This window comes from Sturnira hondurensis, unplaced genomic scaffold (assembly GCF_014824575.4).
Source record: "Sturnira hondurensis isolate 20B ecotype Veracruz unplaced genomic scaffold, ASM1482457v3 Scaffold0020642, whole genome shotgun sequence".
NCBI classification, from domain to species: domain Eukaryota; kingdom Metazoa; phylum Chordata; class Mammalia; order Chiroptera; family Phyllostomidae; genus Sturnira; species Sturnira hondurensis.
This window is the reverse complement of record NW_028093273.1, coordinates 5,204,820-5,226,902: the sequence shown is the minus strand read 5'-3', so window position 1 is coordinate 5,226,902 and position 22,083 is coordinate 5,204,820. Positions and strand designations below refer to the sequence as shown.

General features: G+C 43.1%; 1 protein-coding gene across 5 annotated transcripts in view; it reads right to left on the bottom strand.

The window, feature by feature from the left end:
- Positions 1-17,412, bottom strand: part of TRPM6 (transient receptor potential cation channel subfamily M member 6) — a 150,696-nt gene extending 133,284 nt beyond the window's left edge. For all 5 annotated transcript variants that reach the window (XM_037030310.1, XM_037030308.1, XM_037030309.1 and 2 more), the window contains exon 1: positions 17,198-17,412. Coding sequence is in view for 4 of the 5 variants with exons in the window: in XM_037030308.1 (XP_036886203.1) it covers positions 17,198-17,353 (156 nt within the window). In the remaining variant the exon portion in view is untranslated. The remainder of the gene's footprint in view (positions 1-17,197) is intronic.
- Between the last annotated feature and the right edge of the window lie 4,671 nt (positions 17,413-22,083).

The following is a 22,083-nucleotide window of genomic DNA, read 5'->3' as shown; positions in this document are numbered from 1 at the left end:
AATGAGGAAAGTGGATACCAAAGTACCTGGGTAGGATGGTACGTTGCTAAGGAGGAGGTGCTAGCACTTAAGCTAAGGGCAACAGCTCTGGTGTCAGCAAAAGTCCTGGTCACTGAGGCCCCCAACCAATAAGGCACTGGCAAACCCATTACATAGGCACCCTTCCCTTGAGCTCCAAATATGCTTTGGTGCTTGTCAACATTGCCTCTGGTTTAACTCAAACCTCCCCATGTCAACAAGCTAATCAGCCCACTACCATAACAAGACAAGAAAAGCTAAGTACTAAGTACTATGTATGGGTACCCCTGTCAAATAGATAATGACCAGAGGTCATATTTCAAAGGACATAAAGTATAAGAGTTGGCAGAGGAACAGGATATCAAATGGAGGTTCCAGCTGCTCGATGAACCACAAGCAGCTGGGCTGGTGGAACAGAAAAAATGGTGTTCTCGAGATACTGGGACTTCTGGCCAAGATGGAGATGAAAGTAGAAACACTGTGGCCCCCCACAACTAAATTTAAAGACATCGAGGTTTTAGAAACAAAGACGCAGCCAAAAGAGTGAAAATTGAACTGTATGGAAGGCCAACAACAATGAACCATTCAGCCAGACCTATAAGAGGGGCGGAGTCAGCGGCAGAACAGGGTCAGGCTGGAAAGATTGTTCAGTTCGACTGACCCAGGAGCGAAGGTGGAGGTGGTTGGTGGACCCCAGGTGTGGGGTGGCGACGGGAGGACCAAGTGAGGGCACAGGGCGGCTGGCTGACCAAGGTCGCACACTCATTCGCGTGCAGATAAACCAAGCGAAGGAGCAAGCAGTAAGGCAGACCCTGCAGGCTAGGACCCCAGGGGGAATTAGAGCATGAAAGTATCAACTGGAAAGATTTTCTTGGGTCGAGGGGCTGGGAGAGGCTCCCAGACTCAAAGAGAGTTTGTTGGAGAGACCCACAGGGTACTGGAGAATACATGGAATACATGGGCCCACACACCTGGGAACCAGCACCAGATGGGCCCAATTGGCTTGTGGGAAGCTGCAGAGGGGACAGAAATCTGACAGAGAGCTGAGCAGAGCAAAGCGCCATTTTTTCCCTCTCTGACCCCGCCTCCACATACAGCGCCACAACCCAGCGCCTGGCTCACCCGGCCCTGGTGAACACCTAAGGCTCCACCCCTCATACATAACAGGTGCAAACAGACCAAACATTATGACTCAAGAACAGCTTAATGCTCCAGAGCCTATAATTCTAAGTGACCAAGAAAGAGCCAACCTTTCAGATGCACAGTTCAAAATACTGGTGATCAGGATGCTCACAGAACTGGTTGATTTTAGCCACAAAATAGAGGAATATATGAAGGCTAAACTGATTGAAATGAAGGGAAATGCACAGGAAACCAATAGTGATGGAAAGGAAACTGGGACTCAAATCAAGGGGGTGGGCCCGAAGGAAGAAAGAAACAACCAAACAGAAAAGAAGGAAGAAACAAGAATTCAAAAAAATGACAAGAGGCTTAGGAACCTCCAGGACATCTTTAAATGCTCCAACATCCGAATTATAGCGGTACCAGAAGGGGAAGAGGAAACAGCCACGAGTGGAAAACTTATTTGAACAAATAATAAAGGAGAACTTCCCCAGTCTGGCAAAGGAAATAGACTTCCAGGAAATCCAGGAAGTTCAGAGAGTCCCAAAGAAGTTGGACCCAAGAAGGAACACACCAAGGCACATCATAATTACATTAGCCAAGACTAAAATGAAGGAGAGAATTCTAGAAGCAGCAAGAGATAAGGGGACAGTCACCTACAAAGGAGTACCCATCAGACTGTCAGCTGATTTCTCAAAAGAGACCTTACAGGCCAGAAGGGGCTGGAGAGAAGTATTCCAAGTCATGAAATCCAAAGAGCTACATCCAAGATTGCTCTATCCAGTAAAGCTTTCATTTAGAATGGAAGGGCAGATAAAGTGCTTCTCAGATAAGGTCAAGTTCAAGGAGTTCATCATCACCAAGACCTTATTATATGAAATGTTAAAGGGACTTATCTAAGGAAAAAGAAGATAAAAAACATGAACAGTGAAAGGATAGCAAATTCACAGTTATCAACAACCACACCTAAAACAAAAGCAAACTAAGAGGACAGCTAGATCAGGAGTGGAACCATAGAAATGGAGATCACATGGAGGGTTAGCAACAGGGGAGTGGGAGGAGGAGGAGAAGCAGGGAGAAGGTACAGAGAATAAGTAGCATAGATGGTAGGTAGAAAATAGACATGGGGGAGGGCAGGAATACTATGCGAAATACAGAATCTAAAGAACTTGTGACACATGGACATGAACAAAGGTGGGGAATGGTGAGGGAGGGGTGTACAGGGTGAAGGGGAGTGAAGGAGGGAAATGGGACAACTATAATGCCTTAATTAATAAAATATATTTTTTAAAAAAGAAAAATGGTGTTCTCAACAGGTAAAATTACTAACTGGAAACCCTGCCTTGGTCAGATAGACAACAGTGCCTTCCCAAGTGTTAATACATTTAAATGACCAACCTGTCGGACCTATTGGTCCACATGCCAGGTTAGGAACTGAGGCTGAGTCACCCAATATGGCAAATAAGGCATGGAGAACGAACTGCATAGCAATAGTCCTAATGCTTGCCATGGACCAATGAACTATGTTAATGAGGACACCAAGACCTATTGTCCCTTTAAGGAGAACTATTTACTGGAATCCACCAGGATGGGTCAGTTACTTCATGCTCCTGGGTGTGGAGGAACTGCTCAATCTCCAGTGGGACCTTGTCATCCTAATGCAATCAAGACATCTAGAGACAACCTGTATGTGGACCAAGACACATCATTGAAAGAAAGGCAAAGGTAAGGGTACTAGTCCAGCATATTCCTCCCTCTGTCATTTACTCAGGCCAGGAAGCACCACCTCCCCTGGACAACATGTATGGTTCACACAGCCTGGCCGATTCCCAATGCCACGGCTAGATTAACATCCAAAGAGCAGGTTACAAGCGTCATACTCATAGAAGGAGAACACCTCCCAGTTCAAGTCTCTGCTAAATATGTGTCTTTCCAAACTTAGACTTTTGCTATTCCTGTTGTATCCAGTTAGAGGAGAGGCCACCTGTGCCATCATGCAAACTGAATGTTGTGTGTTTATACCAGGTGAATCTGCTAATTTTTCATCCTTCTTAGCACATATAAAAACTCAGGTAAATGTCCTAAGTGATCCAAGCCCAAGCGCAGGGGAAACTATGAGTATAGCTGTTCGAGTACTAGGGGGTGCAGTGGAAAAAACTATTTCTAATGCTTGGATTACTTCTTTAAATTTCCCTCCCTCTCTCATACATGTATCTATATTGCTGTGGGCTGTGTCTCCAATGTGGTCAAAGTAGCAACTAAACGAGCTACCTCCCTGCTAATGAGGCTCCTTGCTGACCACCCAGGGCACCTCAACCACTCCGGGTACCTAGAAGAAGAGGCATGAGGCACATGAGACTGTAAGAGCCAGTCACAAGGGGTGGAGGGTAGAAGAGAGACTATTCCATAATATGACCAATGCTGGACCCGAAAGCTACATCCAGGCCAGAACAGAGATCACTTCCAGGAAATTTTGGTATCCTTATAAAAAGGAGAAATGTGGACAGAGAGACATACAGGGAAGATTGATAGTGTAAAGTTGCAACTTGAAAACAACCTTCTACAGGCCAAAGGACATAGGCCTGGGACTCATCCTCCCCTCCCAGCCTTCAAAAGCAACCAACCCTGCTGACACTTGGTTTTGGACCTCGAACTTCCAGAACTGAAAGACAATAAAATTTCCATTGTTTAAGCCATTCCTTTGTGGCAGCCCTAGCAAAATGACATACTTCCCTACATTTAGATTCGTGGAAATTCTCCTAAATCCCACCTTTGGAAGAGGGGCATCATAGCTGCCTGTTGGCCTAAAAGAGCCCCAGATTATGCCTCTGACACAAGCATAGATGTTCATAGCACCCTCTTTTATTCTCAGAAGGGTCCATGTTTATACAGTCATGCTACCTCTCACACCACCCACAATGCTATCTACAACCCATTTCTACTCAGCAAAGAGTTTCTTTGCAATCACTTTGGAATATTTGAATATTAACAAGCCTCCCTTGGTGCAATGAATGAAAAAAGAGTATTCATTTAAAAACTTCCATAGATTCTTTTTTATCTTATTTATTTCTAGAGAGAGAGAAATGAGGGAGAGAAATATCAGTGTGTGGTTGCCTCTTGTGCACCCTGCCCCGGGAAGCTGGCCCACAACCCATGCACATGCCCCAACAGGGAATTGAACCAGTGACCCCTCGGTTTGCAGGCCAGTGCTCAATCCACTGAGCTACCCCAGCCAGGGCTAAAAACTTGGATAGATTTGTATTTGTTTTAATTAGATTGTACATCCTGTAAAAGTAGAAACTGCTTCTTTCTTCTTTTTGCTTCACCTAGCATTTACATGGTCCAGCATGCGGGAACTATTTATTCAATGCAGTTAAATTGAAGTAGGAGATTTGTTATCTTTAATCTTTAGTAAAGTATCATACTTGCTCCAAATTACCTTCTCTTATTTTAAATGCTATCAAGAACTAGATGCAAATTGCTAAGTAGCTATATTTCATGGGGCTCAGGAATCCTCATTTTTTAAAAAATGAAGGATAAGCAAGTTGAAGGATTTTAGTTTTTTCTAGCATTCCTATGCTTAGGCCAGCATGATTGTATCTGCAGGAAGAAACCAGGCATATTGCACATGTATTAGTATCATATTTCCATACCAAGTTGTAATTGTGTAATGGAAATGAAAAACCACAAAAGGAGATGATGATTACATCCATTAATGCTATGCATCATTGTGGTAAGTGGGGATTAGAAGACAAACCCTTTCACGGGGGCTATAAACTGTATCTAACGTGCACGACAGGCCTCTGTACAAAACTGATAGGCTTAAAGTCCTGTCCAGGACAGCACAGAGGGACCCTGAAAGCACAGTCACTGCTGTTTCGGGCTCTGTGTGAATGTGGAAAAGAATCCATGGCCATGGTCATCTGACTGAAGGCAGTATCAGGACCACCCACTTGTGCAAGCAGAAATGCTTCAGGAAGATACCTCTCAGAGATATCTGGAAACCCGCCCTCCTCCCACTGTTAAAGATGATCACTTACTGATAGGGTTAGCTTGAAAACTAAGAGACCCAGATGTTTGTCACACCCCCTTCACAGAAGCACAGGATTTCCCATATAACTTCTTCCAGAATGGTGATGTAAACCCAGGGTTTAAAAGGACTTGTGGCCCAGCAGAAAATTAGACTCTTGACTATAGCAGGACCCTGTTTGAAGGCATCAGTGGTAGCTTCTTATTTCACTGGGGCAACCAAGGAAAGGGAAGCATCTGTTCCTTCTCTAGCTAGATAGCCCTTCTCTCTAAAGTTCGGAACTGTGTATGTGCCTGTGTATGGTCAGAGGGCATCACCCGTGCTGCGGGGCCTAGAAATCACCTCACCTCCACCTTGAACACACTGCTCCGTGGTCCACCTTCTCTCCTTCCAGCCATATGGGAACTGCTTCAAAAACTTGCATGCACCTCATTTATTCTAGAAGCATTGTAATTTTTCTGATTATAAAAGCAATATATTCTAGTTGTAAAGAATTTGAAAAATTTAGAAAAGTACAAGGGAGGGAGGGAGAGAGAGAGAAAGAGAGAGAGTGAATATAAAGAATGAATCGCTGGTAATTTCACCTCTCAGAGAAAACCTCTATATTCTGGTGTGTTCCCTTCCAGAAGCTCTCTTTCCAGTATCTTTCAGCCTAGTTCCCATCAGTCCCCTGTTTTCTATTTCCTATGTCATTTTTTTAGATTTTGTTTATTGATTTATTTGTTTATTTATTTTAGAAAGAGGGAGAGGGAGGGGAAGAGAGAGGGAGAGAAACATCCATATGAGGAGAGGAACATCAATCAGTTGGTTCTCGCATGCCCCCAACCAGGGATCCAGCTACAGCCCAGGCATGTGTCCTGACTGGGGATTGAACCCATGACCTTTTGCTTTGTAGGACAATGCTCAACCCACTGAGCCACACTGGTCATGGCTCCTCTATCATTTCTTATTGAACTGATGGCTAAGTAGGTGAAAACTTGAATTAGAAATTTTACTTTGTATAATTAAAAGTGTCCAAAAATAGGCTTTTTCTTCAATATGACCCACTGTACGCAGTGGTGTTTTGCAGCAATAGAATGGTGCCTATTAGGACAGGAGTCCATCTGAGAGAGCAGAGAGTCCTCCCTACCTCCCACTACTATCATCAAGGATGAATATTGCCCTGTAGAGAGATTAGTTACTTTATGAGTTACATAGACCTGGAGATACACCAGGGAACCCATAACCTATGTCCCTCTGTTTCCATGGGGAAATCTGTTCCAGGTTCAAAACAATTTAATTATAAACTAGCTTACAGAAAAGAAATGATTTCTCAGAGGGAGACTGCCTACACTGGTATAAGAACAGGAGTAAACGCTTGAGTAACACTTGTGAAGAGGCGGTGGTAACAAGCCAACCCTTAGAGAGGAAAGCGGTGTCACTGATTTACAGAGGATCAGGTGGAATGGCTAAGGGTTGAAAGAGAACGATTTCTCCAAGGAACTGCCCTCTGAGGCTTTGCTTATCTCTAGCTGTTTCTCATTCCTCTTCTTTGTCTGATGAACTCATTTATCAAAACTCAGCTTCCTGTAAGCCTGTAAAACTGGAGAAATCTGGCTCTGACCAGTGTGGCCTAGTGGACTGAGCATCCTTCTCCAAAATGAAAGGTTGATTCCTGGTCAGAGCACATGCCTGGGTTGCAGGTTCGGTCCCCAGTCTGGGCACATATGAGAGGTAACCAATCAATGTTGCTCTCACATGGATGTTTCTCTCCCTCTCTTTCTCCCTCCCTTCCCCTCTCTCTAAAAATAAGGAAATAAATAATCTTTTAAAAAACTTGGTGAAATCTGAAAAAGATCTGGAGACTGTCCCAAAGTCAACATGCTGGTTTTGATACTGCATCATGGTTGTGTAAGGTGTTGCTATTAGGGGAAGTAGGGTGGGTGGTAGGTACATGGACCTCTTTTTACTACTTCCTGTGAATCTATAATTCTATCAGAAGAAAAAGAAAAGCTCAGCTCCAGAACTTTTTGCAGCAAAGAATCATGCCTGACAACCAGATTCCTGTCATATTTGGCTTATTATCTGTGCATGTAATTTCCATGTTGTATCCTCCCTGTTTTCTAATTAGCTGCGCCATACCACTTAACATACATGTGCACTTACACATGTATTGCATATATGTATATATGTTTACATGCATTGTGACAAACATACAGACTATATAATACTGTCGTGTTCACTATGAGTATATAGGAGTATATACCATGAATCCCCAGCAAGGCTCCCTCTGTCCCTGCACCTCCTGTCAGGGTACCTTATGGTGCTGCCTGGCTAACTGCATGGTAAGTATTCTGTAAATACTACTTAAGTGATTGAAAAAGTGAGAACATTAAAGGAAATGAAGAGATTGTTAAAACACTTGACCAAGACACTAATCTCATGTCCAGAAACATTTACTGCCCCACAATTAGAGTTTAAAGGCTGTAGAAGACAGGACATCTGTCTCCCTTAATCCTAGTTATCACCATAAACAGGAGGTTATTGACCCAGAAGCACAAAGGTTAGTCACCCATGTGTTGTTTGAACACTTGCCATAAAATACCTCTTCAAGTTTATTGAGGGAAATGCTGAAGCAGCACTTGCTAACCCTGGAATCCACCCTTCCCACGGGTAATCTTATCTGAATCAAGGGGTGAGCAGGTTTGTTTAAGCTGAAAACTTCAGTGAAAAAAAGAACAAGTAACTTTAAACTACGTAAATGTGTACTTTCAAACCAATATGAATGGTATCCCCAAACAGAGAAATTAGAGACATATCCAATGATTTAATAGAGTAAATCTCTATTTAATGCCTAGATTCATTCATTCACTGGGGAAATGATAATACTACAATCTTATCATTCCATTGCATTAGCTGAAATAATTTTATATGACAAAGCTAACACTCACGTACTCTTTGGTTGCCCAATGCTACAGGTCATTTAAAAAAGCTTAATCCTTTCCTTTTCTTTTCCTAGTCCTCAAGATAATGTATAGTTCTCTGTCATCCCCAAAAGGAGAGAAACCAGTATGTTTGATGTTTTTTTTTTAATTGCTACTGTGAACTCAGTGAATTTTAAGCCTATGTAATGTGTTTCAGACTATGGGAGCCCCAGGCTAAGATGGTCCCCAAGACCTCTGGCATTCACAGCCTTGCATAGTCCCCTTCCACATTGTCCAAGGATTAGGTCTGTGTAACAGGTGAACTACAGCAGAAGTGATGGTGTGTCACTTCCGAGATTAGGTTATAAAAGTCCGCAGCTCCCGTCTTTGGTGCTCACTCACTGGACTGCTCTCGCTGTCTCTCTGCACTCACTCTGGGAGAGGCCATGTTGTGAGCAGCCCTGTGGAGAGTCCCACGTAGTGAGGAGCTGAAGCCTCCTGCCCAGGGCCACGCGTTTCCAAGAGAAACGCCAGATGCGTGGAACTTATCCCTGTAAATAGTCTGACTGCAATCTCCTCAGGGACCCTGAGACAGAACCATAGAAGCTGCTCTTGGATTCCTGACTCTCAGAAACTGTGTGACAGAGTAAATGTGTCTGGCTTTGAGCAATGCTTTAGGAAAAATTTTTACCCGGCAATAGATAACTAATTTACAATTCATTGCAATTCTTATCATTATTGAAATTCAATTTGTCTCATATTTGGTCAGTGGCAAAGGGCTCTTCAAATTGTCTCCTAAGTTACTTGAAATAATCCTAGTAGTCTTTAATAGCTTATTTGATATTTAATATGGAAAGATGTCCCATGGTTTTCTCAACTACTGACATTATTGTCAGTCCTGTAATAATAATGGCAATCTTNAACTAATTTACAATTCATTGCAATTCTTATCATTATTGAAATTCAATTTGTCTCATATTTGGTCAGTGGCAAAGGGCTCTTCAAATTGTCTCCTAAGTTACTTGAAATAATCCTAGTAGTCTTTAATAGCTTATTTGATATTTAATATGGAAAGATGTCCCATGGTTTTCTCAACTACTTTCCTGCTCTAAAACTAGAATTAGCATTTCTCCAAGAAGTCCTGGTTTATTTTATTGGACAGGGTCTTGAGAAAGACCACAGTCTGGGTGCCATGGGTACTTGGTTGGTCATTATTTCTAGAGATTTTCAGTAGAGAGATAAAATATCTGGTGAGTTCATACACGAATTTCCAATTCAAACTCAGGATTAAATATTTTTATTTCACTTTTATATTAAATTTGATTCAACTATCTGAAGAATCCTGGCTGTCAAGGATAGAGGCACTAAAATTAACTATCCATTAATTAGTCATCTGCTTTATCCCACAGAAACACACAACAGACTCAGAAAACAATTCCAATTCTACCAATCATTATGTTTCTGCAAACCACTGGAAAATCTTTTGGATGTGCTACCACAGTTCTCTCCCTTTGTGAGTAGTTGTGCCACATCTACATTCTCAGACCATGTAGCCATTACATACCACATAATTTTGCATTTTGATGCTTGTTTAGTGTTAGTTCATACATAATCATACATTGGGAACTGAGGTGAGGAAGTAAGGGCAATAAGATTGAATCAGCAGAGAATTCATTATAGACAACTTGAAGGTCTTACCAAAGAATTTTTTTTAAACATTGAACTATTCACTTTATTTTTTTAAAGATTTTATTTGATTTATCTTTAGAGGGAAAGAGAAAAAGAGAGGGAGAGAAATATCAATGTATGGTTGCCTCTCATGTGTCCCCTGCTGGGAACTGGCCTGCAACCCAGGCATGTGCCCTGGCTGGGAATCGAACCGCGATTGTTTGGTTCACAGGCCTGCGCTCGATTCACTGAACTATACCAGCCAGGGCTCAAACAATCTTAATTTATCATTTAGGCAACACAAACCTTCTGGAGGATTTTGAGTCAGGTACTAAATAGATTATTCTGATATGTAGCACATCAAATCTCTCACCAAACACAGCTCAGCGCCACAGTTCTCTTTTTCCCATCCTACAGCGGTAGGCATTGTGTAAGGCAGGTCCGCCGAGCTCCTACTACAGCCCCTTCCTCTTTGCTGCCATCCCTACTCACACCCCTTTCTCCTTACACTTTTTCCACTTCTTCAGCTTCATAATCTGACCTCATCCCATCAGAGTTTGGGTTGGATATGTTCCCTAGGTATCCTATGATTACCTCTATCACATGAATTCATCATTAGTTCATTCATCAGATGTTCGGTGATCCCCTCAGTAGTACTCAGAGTACTACTGAGTACTCTGCTAAATTGAGCTCACAACAATGAGCAAAAACAGAATCAAACCCTGCCCTCATGTAGCCTAGAGGCAGAGAGAGAAGCTACCATATTTTGGTATTCTGGTTTTTTTAATCCTCACTCAAAGATATGTGTATTGATTTTAGAGAGAGAGGAAGGAGAGAGAGAGAGAAATGTAATAAAGAAACATCGATCAGTTGCCTCCTGCATGTGCCCTGACCAGGGATGGAACCTGCCACCTTTTGGTGTATGGGATGATACTCCAACCAGCTGAGCCACCCAGTCAGGGCTTGTATCCTATTTTTCACTGTAGCATTTATTGCACTATATCTCAACTGAACTCAGAGTATCTGGCACTTTGTAGATGCTCAATAAATGTTTATTGATTGGTTGAGTGAATGTGTAGATGCTTGAAGAATCCTAGCCATACAACCACAAGAATTATTGTCAGTCCTGTAATAATAATGGCAATCTTATCCCTCCAGAGAACTGCTGATCACGTAAAACCATAAACTCAAAGTTGGCAAACATTTTCTGTGAAATGCTAGCTGGTAAATATTCTAGGATTTATAAGCCAGATGGTGTCTGTCACAACTACTCAACTCTGGCATTGTAGTGCTAAGCAGCTGTAGACAAAATGTAAACAAATTAATGTGGCTATGTTCCAATAAAATTTGATTTATAAAAACTCAACGCGGTAGATGACGCCACTTTCGTCAACTTTTCAGGACTGCCTGCATGCCTGGTCCATACTCTATGAGTCGTATTCTTTAGTCAGGCAAATCTGGTTGCTACACCCAACATCTGAGTTTACATTTAATTCCATGCCTGACATCTGCAATTGCAGTATTGTGAAAGAGTATGTCATTCGAAACCCATAAAACATGTTTTACTCTGGTTGACCATTTGGCAAGTTTCATTAGCTTTTTTGAATCTCTATTTCTTCACTGTAAATAGAGGGGATTTTTATTTTTATATTGACTATGAAGATATCAATTGAGATATGTACATTGAGAACTGAACAGGATACTGGGCATACAGTAGACAGTCCACAAATATCCCCCCACCTCTTTGCCCGGCCATGTGTCTTTCCTCCTTTAAATTATATTATCGGATATTTATTGAGGATTTACTATGTCCAAAGCACAGTTTTGGGTACTTTAAAATTATCCTGGCCCTGGCTGGGGAGCAGGCAGCTCAGTTAGTTAAGAGCATCATTCTTGTATACCAAGGTTGCCAGTTAGATCCTTGGTCAGGGCACGTATAAGAAGCAACCAATGAATGCATAGATGAGCAGAGCAACAAATCAATCTTCTCTCTCCCTCTCTCTTTCTCTCCCTCTCTCCTCCCTTCTTCTTTCTTTCTGAAAATGAATTTTTTTTAAAAACTGTGCTAAATCCTCCCTGATATCTTTCTTGACCACTGGTTCTCAAACTTGTCTGTAATACCATATACCTGAGAGCCTAAAAGTAGTGATGCTTGCATCCCAACATGATATTCTGATATAAATATTTTTTAATCCTCACCGAAGGACAGACTTATTGATTTTGGGGGCAGGATGGGGAGAGAAAGGAAGGGATTGAGAGAGAGAGAGAAATATTGATGTGAGAGAGAAACGTTGATCAGTTGCCTGTTGTACCCACTCCAACCGAGATGAAACCTACAACGTAGGCCTGTGCCCTGACAGAGAATTAAACCCACAACCTTTCAGATTTTACAAGCGAGGCTCTAAACAACTGAGCCACATTGGCCAAGGCTGATATAAGTATTATAAAGAGTGCCTTGTGCATAAGAACTATCCCCAGATAATTCAAGTATGGAATAAATTTGAGAGTCTTCACTCTAGACCAGGACTCTGGCTCTAATCAATTCAGAAGCCCTTTCTTCCACCTTTCAGTGTGGCTCCTCTCACTGTTAGCACCTATATGCCCATGCATACAGAACTAGAGTTGACTGAATTCTGTTATGTACTCATATTTGGATATATTTATGTTAAGGAGAGTGGAAAAAGAGAATGAAATAATCATTGTCCTTTGCATTTGACATTCATTGTGTAACTATCTGGCATCCATTTCCCTTTCTTACGGCATCAGCCTCTATTTTTATTTGGGAATCCAATTCCCCCTAATCTCAGCCCATGTGGCCTGCTTTCGACTTTCCCCTGGCCCTCGAAGCTTGTAAAACTGGTACACAAACTCTCCTGGCTGCAGTTAGTGTTGGTCCACTCTCAGTGAGGGTCATGATTTAGTTTTCTAAGATTGCTGAAAGACATATTTTTTATCATGTTGGATTGGAATCTAAAAGAATAATGTTCCTGGAGGTTCTGGAAGCTCTTTTACAACCTCAAAGAGAAAGTCTATTTGAAAACATAGTAAGAGAAAAACAGAGGGAGATCATTTTGAGCCACAGTGCCCAAGCCACATGTACCACTAAACTGCAATGTGAACCGATAAATTCCCTTTGCTTTTGCCTCTGCCAATTTGAGTCAGGTGTTCTGTCACTAGTAACCAAAGGAATCCCAACGGATACAGCCTTCTTTCATCTCCCTCGGAAACAAATTCAATCACTGATATACATGCAAAATATGTTCCAGTCAGCCCTGCCTGGTGTGGCTCAGTGGACTGAGTGCCGGTCTGTAAACAAAGGGATTCCTGGTTCGATTCCCAATCAGGGCACATATATGGGTTGCAGGCCAAGTCCCCAGTTGGATGCACATGAAAGGCAACCACACATTGATGTTCCAGTCAATTCATTCAACAAACATGTGCTATGTGTCTCCTGTATACAATGTCTTTTTTAGGAAGAGAAATTATACTGGTACACCATTATTAAGAACCACACAGACTTCCGCCCAAGATGAAGGTGTAAGTGGAAACACTGTGCCTGCTTGCACAATCAAGTTTAAAGACAACAAAGATTTAGTAACAAAAACTCAACCAAAACAGACAGAACATTGAACTGTACGAAAGTCCATCAACAACGAACCATTCAGCCAGACTGGTAGGGGGGCGGAGTAAGTGGCTGGTGGAGCAGGGTTGAGCTGGAAACAGTGGTTGGATGACCCATGGCATGCAGGCAGTGGTTGGGGGATCCCAGGCACGGGGTGGCAACTGGCAGAGCCAGTGACAGCACAAGGCGGCTGGCTGACGAAGGTCACACATTCACACTCAGATAAACCAGGCAAACAAACAAGCAATGAGACAGACCATGCAACCCAGGTCCCCAGCAATGGGAATTAAAGCCTAAAAGCACCAATTGGAAAAACTTTTGGGGGTCAAGGTGCCAGGAGAAGCTCCCAGGCTCACAGAGAGTTCGTTGGAGAGACCCATAGGGTCCTAGAACATGCACAACCCCACACACCCAGGAACCAGCATCAGAAGGACCCAATTGCTTGTGGGAAGCAGCAGAGGGGACCAAAATCCAAGAGAAAGCAGAACAAATGCCATTGCCCCTCTCTGACCCAGCCCCCACATACAGCATCACAACCCAGTGACCTGGGTTGACGTGCCCTAGTGAACACTTAAGGCTCAGCCCCTCATACATAACAGGCATGAACAGACCAAAACATTATGGCTCAAGAAGAACAGCACAAAGCCCCAGAGCCAATACTTCTAAGCGACCAAGAGGATAGTCAACCTACAAGATGCACAGTTCAAAATACTGGTGATCAGGATGCTCACAGAACTGGTGGATTATAATCACAAATTAGAGGAATATATGAAGGCTAAACTGATTGAAATGAAGGGAAATGCACAGGAAACCAATAGTGATGGAAAGGAAACTGGGACTCAAATCAAGGGGGTGGACCCAAAGGAAGAAAGAAACAACCAAACAGAAAAGAAGGAAGAAACAAGAATTCAAAAAATTGAGGAGAGGCTTAGGAACCTCCAGGACATCTTTAAAATGTTCCAACATCCAAATTATAGGGGTACCACATGGGGAAAAGAAACAGCCATGAGTGGAAAACTTATTTGAACAAATAATAAAGGAGAACTTCCCCAATCTGGCAAAGGAAATAGACTTCCAGGAAATCCAGGAAGCTCAGAGAGTGCCAAAGAAGTTGGACCCAAGAAGGAACACACCAAGGCACATCACAATTACATTAGCCAAAATTAAAATGAAGGAGAGAATCCTAGAAGCAGCAAGAGATAAGGGAACAGTCAGTCACCTAAAAAGGAGTACCCATCAGACTGTCAGCGGATTTCTCAAAAGAGACCTTACAGGCAAGAAGGGGCTGGAACAAAGTATTCCAAGTCATGAAATCCAAAGACCTACATCCAAGATTGCTTTATCCAGCAAAGTTTTCATTTAGAATGGAAGGACAGATAAAGCGCTTCTCAGATAAGGTCAAGTTCAAGGAGTTCGTCATCACCAAGCCCTTATTATATGAAATGTTAAAGAGACTTATCTAAGAAAAAGAAGATAAAAAATATGAACAGTAAAAGGACAGCAAACTCACAGTTATTAACAACCACACCTAAAACAAAAGCAAACCCAGAGGGCAGCTACATCAGGAGTGGAACCATAGAAATGAAGAACACATGGAGGGTTAGTGACAGGAGTGGGAGGAGGAGAAGGGGCGAGAAGGTACAGAAAATCAGTAGCATAGATGGTTGGTGAAAAATAGATAGGGGGAGGGCAAGAATAGTAGGGGAAATACAGAATGTAAACTTGAGACCCGTGGACTAAACTAAAGGGGAGAAATGGTGGGGGAGAGGTGTGCAGGGTAGAGGGGAATGAAGGGGGAAAATAGAACAACTGTAATGGTATAATCAATAAAATATATTTTTAAAAGATTTTATACAAGTGACTAGAAAAAATCTTCTAAAATATCCATTGAAATATCCTTTGGATGTTGTTATAATCCATCCTTTTTGGTGTAAACTGCTCACAGAAAAACCTGTGAAGCCAAAGGGGGCAGTTTAAGTCTGAAAAGAGACCAATCTCAGACTGGCTCTGTCCCCTTGGCATTTTTGTTTTGTTTTGTTTTTAAGATTTTATTTATTTATTTCTAAAGAGACAGGAGAGGAAGGAGAAAGAGAGAGAGGGAAGAGAAACATTGATGTGCAAGAGAAACATCAATTGGTTTCCTCTCACACTCCCCCAACCTGGAACCTGGCGCTCAACCCAGGCATGTGTCCTGACTCTGGGATTCAAACTAGTGACCTTTTTGTTCACAGGCCGGTGCTCAACCCACTGAGCCACACTAGCCAGGGAAACCCATTGGTGGTTTTGAACAGAACACATTAGGTTTTGGTTTTATCTGCCCTCGCTGGTGTGGCTCAGTGGATTGAGTGCCAGCCTGCAAACCAAATGGTTCCAGGTTCAATTCCCAGTCAGGGCATATACCTGGGTTGTGTCATGTACCCAGTGGAGGATTTGTGAGAGGCATTCACACATTGATGTTTCTCTCCCCCTCTTTCTCCTTCACTTCCCCTCTCTCTAAAAATAAATAAAATCTTTTAAAAAAGATTTTGGTTTTATCACTGTTTTCCTGGACATGTCTAATGCACTTCAGATGCCCAGTTATTGGGTAGGAAGGATGTGACCACACGGGGGTGGAATGGAACAGTCTACCTGGGAAACTACTCTGGCTCACTTACCCCCGGTTTTACCTTGGTCTGTTTCTTTAAAAGGGGGAGGGGAGGTCTTTCAACATGGGTTGTTGTCAGTTCTCTTAATGTTTGTGTTGCTGGATTTATGGGTGAATGAAGCATGCAGCTGGAATGTGAACTTTTTGAATTTTCACATCCTGACCTCTCTGCGCAAATCTTTATAACTTAGCCCCTAATTGATTGCATTAAATCCATTGTAGGAATGTTCTTTAAAGTTCTACTATAACTGCAACCTCCACTAGTTATTCGCTACTGTAGCAGCAAAGTGGTATTTAGAAGAACTCAGTTATTTTTATACTCTCACCCACTATAAGTCTGGCAGTCTAGACAGTAAAATGATGTAATAAGATAAATGTTTTTATTGTCTGTTTTTCTCATAAAAACAAGCAAACCAAAAAAGTAAGAGGAATAAAATCCATTAATATAAGTGCAGCTGAAAAACAGATAATCAATAGCTATTTCCACAAAGTCTTCTACATGTCCAGGTCTGTTCTGGGCTCAAAGAAGAAAACAGTTGTATGTTCTTGAAATAACAGGTCACCACAACTAAAATGGGGAAGAACAGAGTCAGTATTCTTCTATTACACCCAAATATCATTTTTTCCAGGAAAGATATTATTTGAAATATTAACAGCAGTTTTATTTCTAAAACTGTTGCGACTACTTCAAGTGAATTTCAAGAAACAACGAAAGGATTATCTTCTTGAATAGAAACACACCACTATCAAACAACATTTCTATCAGGACCAGAATTATTTGACATTTGAAATTTACCTCCAGATGTTCCCTCAGTTTCTACCTTGGTTAATTCCAATAAGCAAAATTATTTGTTTCCTTTTGTTCACATAAAATTGTCCCCAGTTTATTTAGTTAACAGTCCAACCTTCCAACAATGCAAAAAGACATTTCAATAACAGTTCACTGAACTGAATAAGATGTTTAATTAATAAACATAAATTTTTAAAGAGAAAACTGTAGCAACTTTGTTTGGCATGCATGCTTGATTGTGTGCTTCAATAGCTTGGTTTGGGCCTCTGATCACATAAAAATAACCATCAAGCAAATCTAAACAATTACCTGTAATTGTAAGAATATGCCTTTTGTACTGTATAAAATCTAGCATAAGAGAAAATAGACATGAGAATGACAAAAAATTTCATTCACTTACCCTCTTCATAACCACAGCCAGGCAAACTTCACCCCGCCTGAGGCCACTGAATGTTGTCCTGAAGTTTCCATTTACCACACAATCAGATAAACCCCAGCTTGTGTGAGTAACTAATGGAAAGAGTGCCGTAAAAATAATTGCCAAACAAATTTCCATGTGCTTAATCTAAAAGGGAGAAATTGCAACGTGAGCTGAGGAAAAAGTTTCTAGCTGTTTTCAATTTAGGGGATGCAGGGTGATTTCACTCTTAGCAGGAACTTGTGACTAAGTTTGCCTGGTCAGGAAATGATTAACACTCCGGTTGTCATCCTCTGCCAGAGCTCCCCAGCGGCAGGGAATTGGCTGAGTGAACCTTGCCAATCCCGGCATGCCCGTTGTGAATACACTGTCCTCCTGAGCTGGGTCTTAGAACGCTGCATTCAACGTCAGTGTGAAGTTAGTTTATATAAAAATGTATTCAGAACCTCTGCCAACAGTGGTAAAAAAATAACCACTGTAGTGGTTATTGTTGGGAACAAGAAGAATAGTCTCAGCCCCTAAGGAGCCTGCGTCCCTAGCAAACATCCTGTAAGTTGATTGCCATCTGTTTAGTTTCAAAATTTTCCTCTCAGTTGAATCAGACCCCACCCTGTTCCCACGCGCGGGCTCTGTTAGCCAACAGCTAACGGCCACATCTGCTTCTGTGCAACGCTTGCTTGCTTGCCTCTATATAAGGACTTAGCTGTAAGCGCTGCGCGCGACTCTCGTTTGCAGCCCCTGAAGGCACTGTGTCTCTAGACACTTTGAGAGTTCGCCCCTGCGCAGGTTAAACTTGGCCAATAAAGTAACATCTTTGGAACCCTGAAAGTCTCTGACATTTGTTCTCGCGGTTGGTGGATGCAACATTTGGAGGCCCCCCGCGAGATCTCCCTCTGTGGAGTTTCGGTTCGGAGACCGGACGGGCAGCTTGGGCTGAGTAAGTATTTGGTGAGGATCCTCTTTTGGTTTTGGTGCTCCAGAGCAAATAACCCCTGAGGTAGTAGGTGAGACACCGCCTGTGACCTACCCAGGGACTTTCAGAGGCGGGACGCTGCCCTCTGAAATTTGGTTTTGGTAATTTGGATTGTGGCCGGTCACATTAGGTTTCCCTTCCCCCGCACCGAGCTGCGCTGCGTTTAGTTTCAGTTTGTGTGCTGGACGCGTCTGATGGTCCGTGTGTTCATGGAACTGTGTTATTTGTTTGGATATTTGTGTGTTTGTAAGAGTAACTGTGCTTGTAGCTCCACAGGTGAAAAACCTATGGAGCAAGAGTGACACCCCCCCCTTGCTAGAGGGAGGAGAGACGCCGCCATTTTGTCTCTCCGGGAAGCGCCACTGGCGCCGGAAGCTCCTCCGTGGGCGCAGCCAGGACGAGTCCAGGGCCAAAGCCCCCTGCCACCACGCCTGCCACCACTGCGCCTCCTCCGTGGGTCCGAAGGGTGGGCCCGTCTGGCCTCGCGTCGGTCCGGGAGCTGGCAGCCCACCCTCTGCAAGAGGGCAGTGAGTCCAACACTTCTTGGATGAAAACCTCATCTCGTTCCTCCCGCCCCTCGCGCCATGGAGCCGCCGGGACAACGCGAGTCATGCCTGGCGCCCAGCCCCAGGCCCAGAGCCTCCACCAGTGACTTATGTAATTGGAAACATCGGAGTCCCCCGTTCTCTGAGAAACCCCAAGGGCTGATCTCCCTTTTCGGCCCCCGACCTAGGACTCTGATGCTACCTGGGGAAGGGATGCGCTCCTCCAGTGTCACCGGGCTCTGCTGGGGGGGGCTGGGGCAGCTGCGGGAAAGCCTACCAACTTTAGTAAGGTCCGTGAAGTCATCCAGGGCAGAGGGGAATCCCCGGCAGCGTTCCTGGAGGGGCTTGTGGAAGCATATAAGGTATATACACCCCTCGATCCTGAGGTGGAGGAACCAAGAGTAAAAAAGAATGATAGATAAGTAAAAATATGTATAAAGGATGTGAAAGTTTTAAACCTGGAGTAAAGGAAACCTCAACTACTTGTTTTCTGGTTTCATGGGAAAAGAGCAAATTTCTCACATGTGGTTCTATTTCTGATCAGAAACCTGTATTGTAAGACCTAGGAAAGGTCACCTGTAGCCAGTTGGGGATAATGCCTTTGCCACCTGGGACCCAAGAAGGGTAAATTGGGGATGACGAGTGCTTCAGCCTGAGGCAAAGCAGCATGTCTCTGCCATGAGACTGGGCCTGAAGGAGCATGTCTCTGTGAGGCACAAGTGGACACACTGGTGCAAGAGAATGCCTGTGTGTTATTTCAGAACTCTGTGTTTTGGATTTTGTTCTGTATCCATATCTGAAAGTGAAGAGAAAAAGCCCACTGGCAGGCAACAAAGACCAGAGTTACAGGCACCTACAGCCCTCAGCCTAGCTGACTTAGACCCAGACCAGACTGCCACAGAGCTTCAGAAACTCCCACTCCCCTCGGAGAGGCCCTGGCCAGAGATCAAAAATCATTCACTGAGAAGGAGACTGGATGACCTTGGACAGATTTGCTGCCGCTGGCACTGCTTAGAATTAGGAATGCCCCTAAGTCTTCAGGAGACCTCCTCCCATCCTCAGAATAGATAAAGGGGGGAGATGTAGCAAGAGACCTGTTTAGACAAGCCCAGACAAGTCAGAGAGACTGGGTCAGTTTGCTGAGCCACTAAGATAAGGAGGGGTAAACAACTAAGTAACTAAGAAGTAAGAAAAAAAGAACACTACCCTATCAGTAGCTCTGCTCTCTTGCTTCTGTAAACCTGCTTAGCTGTGTGCTGCTGCTGTGTGGACCCTGCAGCAGTCAGATTCTCTGTGTAACTGGTTCTGATAGGAATGGCTCTGGTTTTGAAGGTCATGAACTGAGGTCCAAGGCTGACCATCTGATGTATAGGGTGTTTGCAAGGTCTAAGCTTCAGAAAGGTGAAAAATGTCCCTGCGAATCTAGGGACTTTTAGCTGTCAGATACTGAGTTCAAGTACAGTCCTTCCCAGTGTGGGAAAGGAACAGGGATTAAAAGTGAATTACGGATAAATCTGAATAGGTAAAAAGGCTATAGAAGGTTTATGAATATTGCAGAAAGTCTGCGGGAAGTTATAAATAATGGAAATGTGAAAGTTCTGGAAAGAAATTATGTGGTGTTAGTAATAGAAGGTATAAGGCATGGAGATGCATCTTGATGGGTATTAGAAGGAGAAAGATTTTCCTTCAAGCTTTGCAAATATATGGCTTCTCCCTGGTGGAATTCCACTCCACCAATGAGGCTTAGTAGACTGCATTTCCCATCAAATGGCGAGGGAAATGAAAACTGGGTCTCAGGTACTCAGTACTGAATAGCTTAAGAGCTAGTTGTCAGTTGTGTTTATTATGCTATAAACTTCACTTTCCTCATAGTTCTTATATTGCTGATTAAGAAGTAGATTGACCATGGCAATGACTCCCTGGGTAGGAGTGCTTTGAAGAAGACCTGAATCCCCTGAGTCAGGTGCTGGGGAGAGGCACCAGACTAGCCCTTAGGAGAGTGCTTGTGAGACTGGCTGAGTACACACCGAGAAGGAAGAAGGACCACACCAGTCACCCCTAAGCCTGCTGCAGTCAGTGGGACCAGAAAAACCGGTTTGGCCAGCTGGAAACCAACAAGAGGGTATTGCTAATTTACTATTCTTCATGTCAATTGCATTCCTTTAGCACACTACTCAAAATTCTATACCCCCTATTGATGTTATCCAGATCACATAGATTCTGTCATATTATTGTTGCTCTAATATTATTGTAGATAATAGCTGTTCCATACAATTGTAAACACTTCACATTACACCCCCCAGATCTTAGCCCACTTCAGTTTCCTGAACTCTATTACTGTAGTGGTTAACTCTATTCTCTCTCACACTACACCTGTTTACTATTCTTTATTCTCAACTTACTTCAGAATCTGACCTCCCACAACCTCACTGCTTTCTAGATCCAACTCACAAGCCTTCCCTCCCCAACAAGAGTCTTATCTTCTTTCCATCTTTTCTAAAAAGTGCCTAGTTGGATTGAAGATTACAGTTAACACTATACATAGGCTAAAGATCACCTATCTCTTCTCTACTGGCTGCTACTGTAAATATCATAGAATACTCTCCTGCAGTCATAAACCATTTTTCCTTCCCCTCCAACTGATCACAAAAAAAGAGTAGGTGGAAGCGGTGAACACCAGGATACCCACTGGAAGAGGAAACCAACAACAAAGGAACCATCAACAGATAACAACAGAAGAAGGTGAAGGAGGGAGTGGAAACCACACAAACCTCAATCCAGGACCTATCTGGAAATACAACTAAATAGTGGAGAAACTACCCAGTACAAACAAGTGAACAAGAGCAAAAGAGAATCCCCAAAACCTTGTACACATGGAAGAACTAGCTTCAACACAACCTGCCCTCACCAGCACAACAAACTAAAAGAGGTGGTGGACAGAGTGGCCCTCAGTTAACCAGCTTGTGGGAAGGACCCATGAAAGAAAGACCCCAAAACAACCACAACCCAAAGACAAACACAGAGCCAACTTAAAGGACAGCCCAAGACCAGTGAGCTGGGGAGATCAAGGAGATTACACCACTCAATCTCACAGGTATTACACCACAGAAGTTCACACCACAAACCCAGGAAGCCAGAACAAATCAATTTAAGAAGCTGAAGCTAACAAGAAGGGTCTCACAAACAATGGGAAGACAAACAATCCCCAAATGAAAGGAAAGGAGGAAGCCTCAGAAAGAATGCTAGATGAAATAGAGGCAAGTCAGCTATCAGATATTGAATTCAAAGCACTGGTTGTCAAAGTTCCAAGAGCTCACAATGAGCTACCAGAAACTACAGGGGAACTACAA